Source organism: Lutra lutra, chromosome 18 (assembly GCF_902655055.1).
Source record: "Lutra lutra chromosome 18, mLutLut1.2, whole genome shotgun sequence".
Taxonomy (NCBI): Eukaryota; Metazoa; Chordata; class Mammalia; order Carnivora; family Mustelidae; genus Lutra; species Lutra lutra.
In genome coordinates, this window is record NC_062295.1 from 19,367,478 (window position 1) to 19,384,180 (window position 16,703).

The window sequence follows — 16,703 nt, forward strand, 5'->3', positions numbered from 1 at the left end:
TGGCTTTGCCTGGCCCCAAACTGGTGCTCAGGAAGTTTCTGGGGCATGCACAGACCTGCAGGGTGGGGAGGAGGATGACCGAGTGCCCCGCCACCCCCCCGCCCAGGGCTGGGTCCCTGCCACCCCCACCTTCAGAGAGACATCAGCGAGGATGTGGTGGGGCAGCTGGCAGCACATGAGCCCCAGACCCACAATGGCCTCCAGCTCGCCCAGGTCGGCTGCGTGCTCCAGGTGGAAGACGGCTGACTCTCGGTCCCACTCCTCGTCCTTCTCGCAGAAGCGCCCACCCTCATGGTAGCGCGCCATGGCCAGATGCACCTGCCGCACAGACTTGGGTGTTGGCCCGGCTGTCTGGGCAGCTGTACCCCCTGGGCCGCCCAGCCAGCCTGCAGGAGGAAGCGATTAGCGGGGCAGAAGCATGGGCTGGGCTCTGGGTCAGTGGCAAGAGGGCTCCGAGACGGGCATCGCTGGTACCTTCCCCAGAATGGACTTCCCGATTTTCTTCTCAAGGTCCAGACCATTAAGCCTCTGCACTTCCAGGGCCACGGCGGAAGGCCTCGGCAGGTGGAGGCGGGAGGGGTTAAGGAGATTCCACTTGTCCACGCAGACCTGCAGGAGAGAACAGGGCCGGAGGTTTACAGGTCAAGGAGTGAGGGGCGGGGACACAGGGGCCATCCCCAGCCATCGGCTGCTCCTACCGCACGAGCCTGGCTGGCAAGAGACAGGGAGCAAACCCTTAAGGTATCAAATTTTCTTGGACAAACACAGCTCCATTTCTAATCCCTCAAATCCTGCCAATTTATGGGCGCTGAGGGAGTATCACAGCACAAAGGCCAGCAGACACACTCCAGCCGTTCAAAGTGTCTCCCCTTCATTTATCAAGCAGGGTTTGGTTGGGGAGGTTGGACCCTAAGCTGCCTTGCTGGCCTGTGACCCATACAACGCACCAGAAAAGTCTGACTTCAGACCCTGCCACAAATCCACTCCGCTTGCCTCTGTGCACTCACACGATGCTCTGGGGAATGGGTTTGGAAACACATCATGCTCCCAGCTAGACAATCTCTTCCGAAGGTCTGCATAGGACAGAGCCAGGCAGCTGTGTGTCCGTGTGCAATGAACACCCTGCAGTGCACACCGCGCCCCCAAGACAAAGAAGGGCCTGCCCCGATCGTCCACAGCACCACGGTTGAACCCCCTACTCAGACTGAACCTGAGACCTTGTCCAGGTGGTAAATACCGCGTGGTGTAAGTGATCTGTGTAGAGACACTTGCTGGCTAACCCGGGAAAAGCTGCTTAAGATCTCAGTTTTCTCATATGTAAAACGGGGATGAATTAACATCAGCCTGTCTCTCTGGGTGGTTGCAGGAAGTAAATTAATGCCATGACGTCACACGGGCATAACTTTGACGTGTGAGCTGTGGTCCTTATAAACCACCCTCCAGGACGGGTTGGTCTACTCTTCTCTATTCCTTTCCACAGATGCCCCAGTGGCCCGCCCAGGTCAGGGGATCAAAAAGTATATGCCAAGGTGACTGGCTTCTTTGCAAAATCTTCCTTCAGCTGGTGTGTGAGGCGCCTGGGCAGGCAGGAGTGACAGGAGAGGGGAGAAAGAGGCTGGAAAAGGCAAGCACGCAGCCATGACAAGGACGCCTTGGGGCGCATTACCCGTCCGGAGCTGCCCAGGCTGTCTTCGTCTGACTCGTACCTCCGGTTACCGTTTGAGTGGCCCTGAGGGAGGAGGAGGGGAGAGTGAGCCACGGAGCAGCTCTCCCTCCCAAGAACCGGCCCCCACCCCACCTCCAGGGGAAACCTCATAGGGGACAGCCCTCCCCCTCACGCCCAGGGGACCCTCCTCCCAGGAACCTTCCTCCTAAGGGACAGGACTGTCCCCTAGGGAGGGCAGCTGGAACTCATGTGCGCCAAGCAGAGAGAATGCTGGGTAGCAAGCAGGACCCGTGTGCCTGTGTGCCCACAGCCTTGCCCTCACCCTCTCTGTGTGCACAGATGGAAGTGACTCAACGGCACAGGATCGTGGCAGACGAGCACGAAGACAACCTTCTTCCTCTTACCCAAGTTCCCCTGACAGTCTCATTTGCAGTAAGAAAACTGAGACCAAAGGGTTCTGGGCAAGACTAGTGTGAAGGCTTAGGCTCCACTCTGGCACAAGGCAAAACCTCTACATGGAAGACACTGCCGTAGTCACCCCTCCCCAAGATGCTGCGGGGTGGCCCTGGGAACCTGTCCTCCGCTGGAGAGACAGAGGAATACGGTGTGGGAAGCTGGGGAGCCTACTCAGCACCATCCCAACCCAGCAACCAGAGGTTCCAGCTCTGCCGTAAGAGCAGTCCAACATTTTCAACCCTAATTCCCCTTACTTGTCCCCTTACTAAACTTTCTGGTCCACATGACCCTGTTTTATCTTCTGCCCTGCATTTATTTGGATCTGAAATGATCTCGTGTATCCATTTATGTTCTCAAGACCACTCACATCCCCCCACCCTTTTCCATCCTCCTGGACAATGAGGCAATAGAATGCTCTGGTCTCATTTCCTTGGGGTTCCTTACATGTTCGCGGGGCTCTGGGTCATCCAGTTCACCCCGCTTCTCACTGGGGTAGCCACTGTCTCCACTGTTTTCAGAGTCCTACGGAGAGAAGATGATTCTAGAGTCTCAGTGGTCCTCTGAGTGGTGGTGACTTCTGGACATCCCAGCCATTTGCTTTCTCCTCTGTCCTATCACCTCAGTTAACACTCTCTTCCTTCTGCCCTTGCTGGTTGGGTGACAAGGGAGCAGCACAAAGTAGCGGCAGAGAGCTTGGAATTGGGGCCAGACTGTCTGAGCTCAAGTCTGAGCTTTGTGACCCACCAGCTTGGCACGGGGCAGCGGTTTCCTTAGCCATGGGATTCATATGGCACATCCATCGAAGGATGGGGATGAAGTGAGGGGCCACCCACTGAGTATGTGTCACAGCAAGTGCTAACAGCAGCTCACCCATTTCACAGGCAGAAAAACAAAGGCTGGAGGATGCGAGAGGACCCACGGACACAAATGTAGCACTGAGAACAATATTTACTACAGTGAAGTCCTCTACCCAAACCGGGACATGTTTTTTATTCTTCTAATTTCAGAATCTATAAAACTTCAGTCATTTGTCTACCGGCATCCCATTCCGGCCATATCCGCACGTCGCCTGGATCCCTCTCCCACTCATATTTTCAAGTCTCCTTCTTTGTTCTACTAAGAAGTATTTAAAACACGCCACTAAGAACAGAGAATACTAAAATGAGCTCCTGTGCACCCATCACCTGGCTTTGTCAGCTCCTAACATGAGGCCTTAGTTACTTCAGATCTTTTATTTTTTTTTTTATTTTTTGGTTAAGGTTTATTTATTTGACAGAGAGAGACACAGCGAGAAAGGGAACACAAGAAGGGGCAGAGGGACAGGGAGAAGCAGGCTTCCCGCTGAGCAGGGAGCCCAATGCCGGGCTTGATCCCAGGATACCAGGATCATGACCTGAGCCGAAGGCAGATGCTTAATGACTGAGCCATGAAGGTGCCTTGGATCTTTTATTTTTAAATGAAATTAAAACATTACCGCTGGGGCGCCTGGGTGGCTCAGTGGATTAAGCCTCTGCCTTCGGCTCAGGTCATGATCTTGGAGTCCTGGGATCGAGCCCTGCACTGGGCTCTCTGCTCAGCGGGGATCCTGCTTCCTCCTCTCTCTCTGCCTGCCTCTCTGCCTACTTGTGATCTCTTTCCCTCTCTCTCTCTCTGTTAAATAAATAAATAAAATATTTAAAAAGAAAAAACATTACTGCTAAAATATAGATCTCTTGTGAGTCCCTCCCTACCCTATCCCCTTCCTGCTCCAGGTAAAACCACTTTGGTGAATTCATACTTACTATGTGTCTATAGATAAGCCATTTTCTTTTCCTTAAATAAATACATATTTAAAAGAAGTTTGGTGTCACCGGCATAAATGGGTCCCTCTCCTCAGCCTCTGCAGAGGTCTGGCCAGGAATCCCGCCACCCGGAGGAGCTGCATATCCTGACGAGGCCCTGCCCTTGTTTCTAGAAGCACGGACTTCTCCTCTACCTCCCCTCAAGGCTTTTGTTCTGTGTGAACTAAAAGGCTACTCTGGTTTCTTTTTTAAAATGTATCTCAATTTTTAAAACTGAGATATAATTTACAGCGATGTGACCGAAGTGTTGGGTGTGCTGAGTGAAAGGCTGCTTTAGAAAACGGAGTGCAGGCCATACCCAGGGGCTCCGGGGAGCTGGCTACTCACGACCTAGGGCCCCTCCTCCCACCCTTTGGATTCAGTCCCTCCCTGAGCAACAGAGAGCTCACAGCTAGGTTCTGGGACCCCAGGCAAGGCAGCCAGCCTTCCCAAACCTATTTCCTCATCTGAGAGATGGGGGGGATACTACCCACTCCAAGACGGAGAAAAGCAGCACAGGACAGCAGCAGTATAGAAGGTGGGTTCGAGGCCAGAGGCCTGGATTTGAACCATGGTTCGTTCCATCACTGAGTGACTGGGACCAAGTAGCTGAACCTTCCTGTGCCTCAGGGTCCTCATCTCTAAATCAGGGATCACGACAGAATTGCCCAGATAGCTGCTAAGATCAGGGACAAGAAGCGGGGGGCGGGGCGCCTGGGTGGCTCAGTGGGTTAAAGCCTCTGCCTTCGGCTCAGGTTGTGATCCCAGGGTCCTAGGATTGAGCTCCACATTGGGCTCCCTGCTGAGCAGGGAGAGCCTTTAAAAAAAAAAAAAAAAAAAAAAAAAAAGCGGGTGCCCAGGGACAGATGGGAGACAGGCTTTTCACCTTACTAATCTTTTTGTACCTTTTCAACCATGAGAATGAATGAGTTATTCTGAAATTCTAAAATTTATTCTAAGTCTAGAATGAAATCTACTACAAAAGAAACAAAAAGGGGTGACTGGGTGCTCAGTTGGTTAAGCGTCTGCCTCTGGCTCAGGTCATGATCCCAGAGTCCAAAAAAAAAAAAAAAAAAAGGGAAATAAAAAATGGTTCTACCTCTACCTCATGGGTTGCTGGGGCTTAAAGGAGATTATCTATCAAGCTCTTAGAACAGTGTCTGCCCTTGGGGCACCTGGATGGCTCAGTGGGTTAAAGCCTCGCCTTTGGCTCAGGTCATGATCCCAGGATCCTGGGATCGAGACCCACATCAGGCTCTCTGCTCAGCGGGGAGCCTGCTTCTTCCTCTCTCTGCCTGCCTGCCTCTCTACCTACTTGTGATCTCTGTCTGTCAAATAAATAAATAAAATCTTTAAAAAAAAAAAAAAAAAAGAACAGTGTCTGCCCATAGTGATGATTCCATAATGTTGGCTACTCTTACTTTTTTCTTCCCTCAAAAACTCTGAAAAGCAGTCAAGAGTGAACCTGAACCTTTGGAGCAATCCCAGAGCGGAGCTTAAAGAGCACCTGAGGTCTGTGCAAGGGTGACATCTCTGCAAAGTCTATTTTTAAAATTCCTATGAGTTTCTGACATCATAACATAGGTTTGCATGAATGCAAATGGGATGCCTTCAGCTTCCTACATCGGATGAGCCCAAGGCTGCTGGAAACCTGTCCTGTTTATCCAGCCTGAGAGCATCACATCAGACTGTGCTGTAAGTTACTCGTCTGAAATGCAGGACTGTTCCCTCTCCCAGGACAGCTGTCCACTCGCACGTGGCCAGACCAGCCCAGGGCTGAGCTCGCTCGCCATTTACCAGAAGGTTGCAATGTTGCTAACTGGGATTCCCTTTTCTCTAACCATCTCCGAAAACTGTGGTGGAGCCAGCTTTTCTCAGAGGACATGGCAGCCCTGGCCAGGAGGCTGAGAGTAATCTGCATTCCTCTATGCCCACAGGCAGTGCCTGGGGCCAACCTAGGCTGACTGCCTCTGGATATGAGGATTCAGCCTTGGTCCTGACTGGCAGGAAGTCCACTCCTCCCAGCCCTGCTCCCTTGGGCCTTCTCCAACCTACCCGGTGGTTGTCCAGATGGTCGTGGTCTCGGGGTGCCGTGTTGTCAAGGTCACTGAACACAGGCCAATCTGGGCAAGAAAAAACAGATCATACAAGGGCTCTACCAGCAGAACTGCTTAAAAGACCAACTACAGTCTAGAACAGAAAGCACCTGCCACTAGGCCTTTTTTCATTTTAAAATTTTGTAAAAAGGTACAAAAATGGGAAAAGAATGTTGTCAGCACCTGGAGGCTACAGTTCTTCTTCAAGAACTTATTCAGAGTTGGGGTGCCTGGATGGCTCAGTCCGTTAAGCAAGTGATTTGGGTTTCAAATCAGGTCGTGATCTCAGGGTCATGAGATCATGCCCCTCATCAGGCTCTACGTTTAGCACAGTCTACTTGGGACTTTCCCTCTGCCCCTCCCCCCTGCTCTCTCAAAGAAAGAAAGAACTTACTCAGAGTCTTCCACTTGCTAGCTGTGGGGTCCTGAGCAGGTAGCTTAACCTCTGTGCCTCCTCAAAGTTGTAATGCAAATACAGTTGTGCAATGTGCTTAGAGCACATTAACCTGGGCCATGGAGGGCCTTTGAGGAGCAGGTGTGGAAGTACAACAGCCATGTGTGTATTGGGGGCCCCAGGAGTAGCTACAGGTCGGGGAAGCCTCATAAGGCTGAAAAACCAACCACATCCTTCCCGGTCATTCCCAGTTTCTCTCTCCTGCCTTGAGCTTCCACAGCCATATCCAGCTTGCTTCCTTTTTTTAATGTGGTTTTTTAGAATGGTTTTTCTATTTTAAAGTGGCTGAAAAGATTTAAAAGAATAGTACCTTGAGATATGTGAAAATTACACGAAATAGAAAATTCAGTGTCTTCACTGGAACAAGGCCATACCTAGTCATTTGAGTACCATGGCCACGTTCACACTCCTAATGCAAAAACCATTATGTCTCACAAAGTCCAGAAGATTGACTCTCTGGCCTTCTAAGAAGTCTGTCAACTCCTGCCTCAAAATGGGGCACCTGGATGGCTCAGTGGGTTAAGCCTCTGCCTTCAGCTCAGGTCATGATCTCAGGGTCCTGGGATTGAGCCCCGCATCAGGCTCTCTGCTCAGCAGGGAGCCTGCTGCTTCCCTCTCTCTCTGCCTGCCTCTCTGCCTGCTTGTGATCTCTGTCAAATAAATAAATAAAATCTTAAAACACACACACACACACACAGAACTCCTGCCTCAAGCTATACCTAAGGTCTTCTAGTGGAAATGTCTAAAAGGCTTCTTTGACATTTGACACTAAAATCTCCCTCTTCTGCTCCTCTGTGACCTCCCCCAGCTGCATAAATGGCCACAGCACCCTTAATGTTCTTCAGATCAAAACCCTGGAGTCAGCCTTGCCTCCCCTCTTTCCTGCAGACCCTACATCCACATTGTCAGCAACCACTGTCACTTCAACTTTGGGAACAAGGATTCCATTTTCCTCCTCTGACCTATTCATATGATGTTCACTGATTTCTTAATATTGGAAATTTGCAGATGCCTGCAAAATCCCTATTGATTATGACAGTATTCTTTTAGGATACTACTAGTCTTTGTCATACCTTATTTAGAACTTCTGTACTGTGTATTTATTTATAAGTGAGGTTGGTATGTAGGTTTTTTTTCTTTTTGCTGTTTTGTTAAATTTTGGTATAAAGGTTTTGCTAGTTTCATAAAAGACACTGAAAAATGTTACCTTGTTTTCTAAAATCAGGGTTGTTTCTATACCATCTGGATGACTTGTGTCTTGAAAATGTATTCAGTGAACTCACTCATAAAACCATGTAGGCCAGGACCCTTTCTGGTTAGCATATCTGATTTCCTAACATAAGCGAAAGCCAGTTTAGCAGTGTCCTTTCTGGTGCCTGTCCCCTCCAAGCACGATGACCAGGGATCAAAGTTTCACTCACGGAGGTGGTCCAGTTTCTGGCTGTGTGGTGTGGCCGAAGACGGGGAAGAAGGGAGAGAGTCAAAGGTCACGTCGCTCATGTTCTCATCTCCAGAGTTCTCTGAAAGGCGAAGGAGCAGTGGGGGGCGACTCCCAGAGAGGGTCCTTACTCGGGGGCTCCCACACTTTTCCTCTGTTCCCCTCAAGATGGTCTTGGCCGATTGCTGGAGAATTAACAGGGACACCCATGTCACACAGGAGCCCTTTGGCGAGTGAAGGGCTCTTCCAGTTGCGTGTTGTCTGCTTGAACCCTAAGGCCCTTTTAGTCAACAGCTCCCATACATACCTGTTTAGGGACTGGCAGGAAATCTAAAACAATCAATGGGGGCGTTAAACCAAAGGGCTCTAAAAAGGGGCATCTGGTACATCTGGTACAGGAGTGCAAAGCCAGCCAGCATTCCCACGGTGCTGACCATACTCCACAGCCCTGAGCTGGGGAACACGTGCCACCATATATCCAGAATCCCAAGCTGGTCTTTGCTGACAGTCGCTCATATCTGATCAAGGTAATGGCAGAGGGGTGGGTACATCCTGGACCCAGCAAGGTGCCCGAAGATCCAGGTCCAAGTCTAGTCCAGCCATCTGTCAACATGCCACACAAATACACATACCACACACCTTTCTCACTCTTTCTACACACTTGTTCTCCTCACTCTGGTCAGAAGAGGTCCAATCATGTAGACCCCAGTTACTGTGTTAGTGGGGACACTTGGAAGGGCTTTGTGCACTGATCTAGGAGGATGAGGGGCACAGATGAGGCTGAGATCCTTCTGGCCCTGAAACTCTTCAAGTAAGCATCACAGGGCCTGGCTTACTGTACAGTAAGCACCACAGAAGCAGGGCTTACTGGCCTGGCAGTCGAAGGGCCCAGTCCCTCCGAGCAGGTTCCCATGGGGCACCCACCAGCAGCTTGGTGTTCTGGTTCACGGCGTCCCTCTCTCTTGGCGAGAGGTCAAAGGGAGCGAGGCCCATGCTCTTGCAAATCCGGTTGCAGGCATGAGAGTAGAAGAAGAGCGCCATCCCCCGGACACCTACAGACAGAGCAGGGAAGTCTGGAGCACTGCCTTGCTGTGTGACAGGGGAAGGGCAGCACCGGGCACCTTAAATGTGACAAGGGCAGGCGTCGAACACACTTTAGTGGCGGGTGGGAGGCGTCCCAAGCTTCCATCCCCAATATCGTGGAAAAGCCAAGGCCCGGTCTCCCTGGGCCTATGAAGAGCTGGGAGATTTGTAGGGGGCAGAGGGAGTGTGATCTTCATGGAAACAAGCTGGCTTTCCCCACCTACCTAGGTTGCCATCTCCAAAGTCAGTGCCCTTCTCGGTGTGGATCTGTGGGTCCGTGTAGAGGTCGCCCACACCCTGGATGTCTACCACAATCAGCTGATGCCCAGAACGCTCAAACGTGAAGTGGCTGAAGGCCTGGGAGGGGGGGCGGGGGGGGGGGGGACAGAAGAGCAAGGTGACTGACTGCAACAGACCAGGATGTGGTCTGCATAGACACAGGTCAGCCACCGCTCCATGAGGCTTGAGGACCCTCTGGGGCTGAGACCGCACACCCACAGGGACCCTCCCCTCCAGGGGCCTCACCTGTGGTGTCAGGCGCATGTTGTCATCGCGGACGAAGCCCGAGTTGGAGTTGTACTTGATGTACTTGCCCTCGATATAGTGCTCCAGGTGGAAGAGAGGCTTGCCGGGTCTGTCCCTCAGCTCCACCACGCACATCTGCATGATGTCCACCTGGTGGGAGGGGAGGAGGTCAGGCAGGACCCAGTGGCACTCACCTCTGACAACAGATTGGAGCAGAGGGCTCGGTGGAAGCTAGCCTGCCGGGGCTCCCATCCTGGCTCCCTCAGTTATCAGCTCTTCGCAGCTACGGCTGCCAGCCATCCCCAGAATCCACGTTCCCCTTTCCTTTTGAGTATAAAAACCCCTGTGATGGTCTAAATGCGTCTCCGCAGAATCCCTATGCCGTTGACCTCCAAGCCCTCAAAAGTGACGGTATTAGGTGGGGTCTTTGGGAGGAACTAGGTCCTGAGGGAGGAGCCCTCATGAATGGGTTTGGGGCCCGGATAAGGGACCACGCAGAGCTCCTTCGCCACTTCCGCCACGTGAGGACACAGCACGGAGACACCAGCGAGGAACCAGAAAGGGACCTCACCAGAACGTGACCAGGCCGGCGCCTTGATTTTGGACTTCTCAGCCTCCTAAACATAATTTTCTGTTGTTTGTAAGCTGCCCCGTCCGTGGTATTTTGTTAGAGCAGCCCCGAGGGGCCCAGACAACCCACATGGAAGTGCTAAGAGGATACGGAGCCATCCAGTAGGAAGGACGCTGCGCGGCTTCCCGGGTGGCTAGGTGCGGCCACGTGACCAAGCCTGGCCAATGGGAAGCGAGCAGCAGCGAGGACGGAACTCCAACAGCCCCCACTTCCGGCCACCCCAAGGCTGTAGAGCGCACACCTGCCAGTGGGGCCAACCTAGCCACGTGGTCCATGGCCACACCCCAGAGGAAGGCACGGCAGGAAGAGAGAAGGAACTGGGTGCTTCTGGATGACTCAAGACGGCTGGCACCAGCCCACCCTGAACCCCACCCAACCCCCCGACCAAAGCAGAACCATCAGATGAGAGAGAAAGAAACCATGTTGTGTTGGCACACATTTATGGGTCTGTGTGCGAAGTTCTGCCCACATGCCTTACACTAATATCGTGCATGTGGACGAACTGTGCCTCAGTTTCCTCGCCTGTGAGATGAGGATCTCACACTTAGGGTGAGGATGAAACCTCAACATGTGCTAATCTGAGTATTACTCGTGGACACGACTCTAGAGCTGTATACACCCAACCATAAAGGGTGGTTCTCTCCCTGCTATGGGGAATTTAGACATTCCTTGCTGAATTTTTTTTACCAAACACTTGGCATCCGTATGCAGAAGGAAATGTGTTAAGTCCTGTGAGTGGTTTGTAAAGTGGGGTTGGTAAGACCTGAAACCGTACCCACGGCACCCTAGCCCCCTCAACGACACCCACAGTGGAAGGACCCAGGTCTGGGTTTCCCAAGGAAGCAACCATCCAAGGAACTGTCTGGCTGGGTCACTAGACAGGCAGATGACAGCTGCAGAGGTTGAAGAGGCCCCAAGCAGAGAACTGCCCCAAACGTGGCCTCAGTTCCAAGAACCAGCCTAAGGGGAAGGAGCAGCTGGTTCTCAGAGGTTCCCACCCCAAATACTGACTCTTTTCTTACAAGGAAGTCTATGGTGGGGCCACGTACTGGCCAGGAGGCAGTTAACAAGGGGTGGCCGTCTCCCCCCTCAAACAGCTCTGCTCCTTTCCCTTCCTTAATTCCAACCAACCACATTATTTACTGAGCACCTAGGCACTGTGAAACAGAGTGAACAAGGCATGAATTCCCTGCCCCTGGGGGAGAGACACAATATTAACTGCAGGGACAAGACTCTTCTGGAGAGTGCCAACTGCTCCAAGCAAAAGGAACTAGAACAGACAGAACAACCTGACAGGACAGCAGTGGAAAGGCTACTTCATTTAGGATGGCCTGGGGCGGCCTTGCTGAGCAGGTGACATATGAGCTGAGACCTGAACTGTGAGAAGGAACTCATCATGCAAGGATGGGGCTGGGGTTGGGGAGGGCAAGAAATGACAACAGTGATGGCACAGCCAGAGCCAAGGTCCTGAGGCAGGAACAAGCTTAGGGAGGAAGAGAAAGGAGGCCAGGATGGCATGTCGCAAATTACTGAGGTGGTCACAGACCCCATGGGTGGGGACTGTGGCTTCTTGGGTCTACCCCAAGGGCACTTAATCAAGGGCCATGCAAACAGGAGGCGCTCAATGAATTCTGCTGACTTCTTGTAAGTGTGGCTCCCCCAAGGGGCCCAGGAGACAGTAGTGTGTTATCTCGCAGGTGCTCAAACAGTGGGAAAGCTGAGCTATGAATCTGGGCAGGGCAGAGACACAGAGTACTGTTTCTCAAATGCCCACAGGCAACAGGAAACTCTGCTTTGCCCAGGTTCACTAAACAACCTGGGGGCTCACCTGCAGAAGCCAACTGGGCAGGGGCCTGGAACACCTGGCTTTGAGCACTGGCTCCTTCCTGCCTGTTGGGGTAGGTCACTTAACCCCTTTGGGCCTGGGGCTCCCCAGGGGCAGACACACTATCCCTTCTCCCCTTCTTCTGCTTTTTCTTGGGAGCTACCCATCTCAGTCTGCATAGTCTGGGGAAGGGACCCACATTGCTGCCTCTAAGGGGGAGCATATGGCTCAGGCCTGCCCAATCTGCATATCCGCTCCCCTGGCTATTGTGACTGGCTCAGCAACAGGCACCTGACCTAATCGGAGCCAATGAAACCCAGTTCTGAGACTTCCACTGGAACTTCTGGGAAAACAGGTATTGTCCTGCCACCAAGGTTTCTGAGAAGACAGGAAGTGAGCCTGCAGCTGCTCATGGCCCACAGAAGAACACCAAGGCTAGAGATGGGGGCGGGGGGTGGAGGGGAGATTCTCAACATCCTGTCTGGTCCTGGATCCAGCCTTACCTGTAGCCAGCACTATCTGTGTTACATGAGGTAATAAATTCTCTTTTAGCATGAAGCCCATTTGAGCAGGTTGCTAACATTTACAAATGAAAGTCCTAACAGATCCCATCCATAAATGGGATCAAAACATCCTAACTTCAAACAACCTCAGAGTTCTCTGTTTTTAGGAATAAATGACTGCATATAGTGAATCGTGCTCAACAGATGATGGCTGTTACTGGCTTCTGTTAAGACCATGAAGGGAACCATGACTGGCACCATTGTTAACTTTGTCTCCAGTCTCCATCCCTGGCCACCTTGTGTGGGAAGGTAGCAGGGAGGGGTGCCACACACCTGTTTGGGGGGCTTGTGCCGATTATACTCCTCTCCCCAGAGCTTGGCCTCCATCTGTAGACGCACATCCTCAAAGTACACGTCCCTGTCCACAGACTCGATGTAGCGCTTTGCCACATAGTTGGAGGCCCCCTTCCACTGCTGAGTGTGCAGGAAGTTGGAGAGCTTCTTCCTGGGAGTGGGGAGACAGCAGAGGGTCTGCCTGGGCACTTGGGTCCACCAGGAACGCAGCCTGACCCACTGCATCCTTCAAAGGGCTGGGAAGAGGCTTAAGGGACATTGTTAAAGATCTCTTAACCCACATCTTGTGGCCTCCAAACATCAGAGTGGAGGATAGTGGGACACTCCATATTCTCCCTGAGCCCCCTCCACAGGGGACTCCCTTCACAGCAGGGCAAATGTGTGGTCCGACGGACACCAGATAGAGAGACACTCAGCCTACAAGGAGAGGCTGCTATCTCGGTTTCTCGGCCAGAAATGTTGCAAGGCTTCCACTCAGGAGCCTGAAGGAGTCCGGGCAGGTCCCCCGAGAGCCAGGCCAAGTCACTTACGTTCTGAAGCACTCCCGCATCGCTCCACGGCCGAAGGGCTGAAAGACACCACATGAGTGTTATTAGGACCCATGTCCCACCAGAACGAGTCCTGAGTCAGGAAGAGATTCTCCCCTCGGATATCACCCCCCTAAATGGGTACCTGGACCTCATCTCAATCCTAAAATTCCCGAGTCTTCCCTCCATTACCCTGGCACTAAAGCCTGACCAACCTTCTAGCCTGGAGGCTTCAGGAGATGACAAGACCACCTGCTCCCCAACCCTGGCTGAGGGGGAGGGGAAGAACCCCCGCGGGGTGAAGATGTTATGGGGGTAACCTTTCATGTCAAAGAATGTTTTTGTAGCCCTGCTCTTCTGTTCCCTAGAACAGAAAAAGGGTGGAGGGGAGCCTGGGTGGCTCAGTCAGCTAAGCATCCAACTCTTGATTTCAGCTCAGGTCATGGTCTCAGGGTTGTGGGATCGAGCCTCATGTCTGGCTCTGTACTCAGTGGAGTCTGCTTGTCCCTCTCCCACTGTCCCTCCCCTGCCCTCTCTCTCCAATAAATAAAATCTTAATAAAAAGAAAAGAAAAGAAAAGGAGTGGAAACAGCCTAAATGTCCATCAAGAGTATAATGGATAAGTAATCAGGTCTACTCATTCGGAATACCATATAGCAACCAGAATGAGTATACCCTGTTGTTCTGTTCTATTATTCTGTATTGTTCTATAACTGATGGGTCTAGCAAAAACAAGTATGAACTCATCACAGACAAAATGCTGAGCAGAAGAAGCCATACTCAAAAGGATACATACAGGGCACTTGTGTGGCTTAGTGGGTTAAAACCTCTGCCTTTGGCTCAGGTCATGATCTCAGGGTCCTGGGATCGAGCCCCGCATCAGGCTCTCTGCTCAGCAGGGAGCCTGCTTCCCACCCCCTCTGCCTGCCTCTCTGCCTACTTGCAGATCTGCCTACAGATCTCTGTCAAATAAAAAAATAAAATCTTTTAAAAAAAAGAATACATATGGCACAGCTCCATTTATAGGAAGAACACAACAGGCAAACTACACCAGGATGACAGATCCCAGGTTGGTGCTTACCTTTGGGAGAAGGGAGTAGTGACCGGGGGGGGGGGGGGGGGGGGGGGCTTCAGGGGGCCACTGGTTACACGGACCATCCACTTTGTGAAACTCATTAAGCCATACCCCTTTCTGAGTATGTGATACATGGAAAAAAAGTTTCACACAACCAACCTCCCTCTGACAATGCAGGAAGTGCTCCATTTTCAAGTCTATTCCTTTTTTTTCCCTTCCAAACAGATGAATCCCTTTTATAAGGCTCAGTGGCTCAGTCAGTTAAGCATCTGCCTTCGGCTCAGGTCATGATCCCAGGGTCCTGGGATGGAGCCCCACATCAGGCTCTCTGCTCAGCGGGGAGCTTCTCTTCCTCTCTCTCTCTGCCTGCCTCTCTGCCTACGTGTGATCTCTCTGTTTCAAATAAATAAATAAAATCTTAAAAAATATAAAAATAAAAAGTCCAGTATAGGTAAGCCTACAGAGACAGGGGTAGATTAGCAGTTGTCTAGGGCTGGGGGAGATGAGGGGATTGGAGGCTGGCTGCCGGTGGGTAAGTATAGGGTTTCTTACAGAGATGATGAAACGTCCTGGAATTGGTTGTGGTGATGGAGGCACATCTCTGTGACTACGCCAAACCCACCGAACCCGTATACTTTAAATGGCTATGCTGTATAGTGTGTGAATTATATCTCAATAAAACAGTTATAAAAATAAAATAAATACACAGTAATAGAAAGAATGCCCCAAAGTTAGTCACATGAGTGTGAAAGGGAGGGAACAGGGACAGAAGTCTGCTCAAGAGGAATCCGCACTCAGCCCTGCCCACGTGGGGCTGGGGAAGGCTCACCTGAGATGCCATCTTGATCAGAACCTCATCTTGTAGCCACTCCCCGGTGACAGCATTGTATCTGCAGAGAGAAGCCAGCCCAGAGTACAGCGTCTATACCATGGTCCTCTCACCCACTGGCTAAAAGTGAAAGACTTGGGGCACCTGGGTGACTCAATGGGTCAAGCCACTGCCTTAGGCTCTGGTCATGATCTCAGGGTCCTGGGATCGAGCCCTGCATCGGGCTCTCTGCTCAGCGGGGAGCCTGCTTCCCCTCACTGCCCCGCCTGCCTCTCTGCCTACTTGTGATCTCTCTCTTTGTCAAATAAATAAATAAATAAAATCTTAAAAAAAAAAATGAAATAAAAGTGAAAGACTTTTCTGGCTTCTCGCTGCCCTTGGGATTGAGACCACTCTATCCGTAGACCCAGCCAACCTCCCGGGGTGGGTCTGTGGACACTCTCCCTCCCCTCCCAGGCCCCCTGCACTGGCCTTTCCTCTCCAATGTGTTGCCCAACACTTGTGTGTGGGTTTGCTCCCCTATCTGGCCCCCCGCCTTGGACTCTAACTCCACAAAGCCAGGCCCATGTCTGTCTTCTTCACTGCAGGGCCCGGTGCCTGTGGAAGGTTAATACATCCAAGTTGGATGAACGACTGAATAGATAAATATCCCTATTTTAACCAGCCTACACAAAAAACGGCATGTCCCAGGACAGAGGCAGCAATGCCTGCTATCTTGTCAGGCACCTGTGTGAGGCCCAGGACGGGTAGCTGGGCTTGTGTCCTAGTGCAAGAACGGGTAGGGGAGGTCCTGCCTCTGAATCCAGCTGAGGAAGGGGCTGCTGGAGGACACCCAAGGCAGAACAAGACAGAGAAGGTTCCAGAACATTACCATCTCTTCTTTCTCAGGAATCTCCGCAGAGTAAATCTGGTTCTAGGCCTGGCTGAGCCTCAAACAGATTTGCCTGGTAGAGAGAGCACCTCAGCTCAGTAAATCCCTAAATTCTAAAACCTCCCCCAGGGCTGAGGTGTTCTTAGCGCTAGGAGAGGCCTCCCTGGCCCACCCCTCGGTGGGACGGACTCCAGACCACTCCCAGCTCCGTGAGAACAAGAGAGCCTGGAACCTCTACAGGGAAAGACAAGCAGAGGCCTGGCAGGCAACCTCTCCCAGGCCAGGGGCAGGATGGTGGCCAGAGCCGTAAGTTGCCTCCAATCAACCCATGTCCTGTGTTCAATAAATAATAGCAATGATTATTATTATTATTACTACATAGAGACGAAGGTTAAGGGAAAAGTTTACCCTCACTTCCAAACAAGACTGAAGGCTGCGAGACACCCAGAAGTTGAGGGACGAGGAAGATATGGGATGTCAGATGGATCTTAATTGTCCTTCAGAACCACTGACCCCATACAGGTCAGAGTTGCTCCAAGTTCACTGAGCA

General features: G+C 51.8%; 1 protein-coding gene across 3 annotated transcripts in view; it reads right to left on the minus strand.

Annotated features, from left to right (window-relative positions):
* Positions 1-16,703, minus strand: part of EEF2K (eukaryotic elongation factor 2 kinase) — a 64,037-nt gene that overhangs the window by 12,445 nt on the left and 34,889 nt on the right. For all 3 annotated transcript variants that reach the window (XM_047712841.1, XM_047712843.1, XM_047712842.1), the window contains exons 4-15: positions 15,283-15,343; positions 13,382-13,419; positions 12,831-13,002; positions 9,539-9,688; positions 9,238-9,370; positions 8,855-8,982; positions 7,914-8,115; positions 5,998-6,065; positions 2,567-2,644; positions 1,667-1,729; positions 475-609; positions 130-318 (exon numbers count right to left, since the gene is read on the minus strand). In XM_047712841.1, coding sequence (XP_047568797.1) covers positions 130-318; positions 475-609; positions 1,667-1,729; positions 2,567-2,644; positions 5,998-6,065; positions 7,914-8,115; positions 8,855-8,982; positions 9,238-9,370; positions 9,539-9,688; positions 12,831-13,002; positions 13,382-13,419; positions 15,283-15,343 — 1,417 coding nt within the window. The remainder of the gene's footprint in view (positions 1-129; positions 319-474; positions 610-1,666; positions 1,730-2,566; positions 2,645-5,997; positions 6,066-7,913; positions 8,116-8,854; positions 8,983-9,237; positions 9,371-9,538; positions 9,689-12,830; positions 13,003-13,381; positions 13,420-15,282; positions 15,344-16,703) is intronic.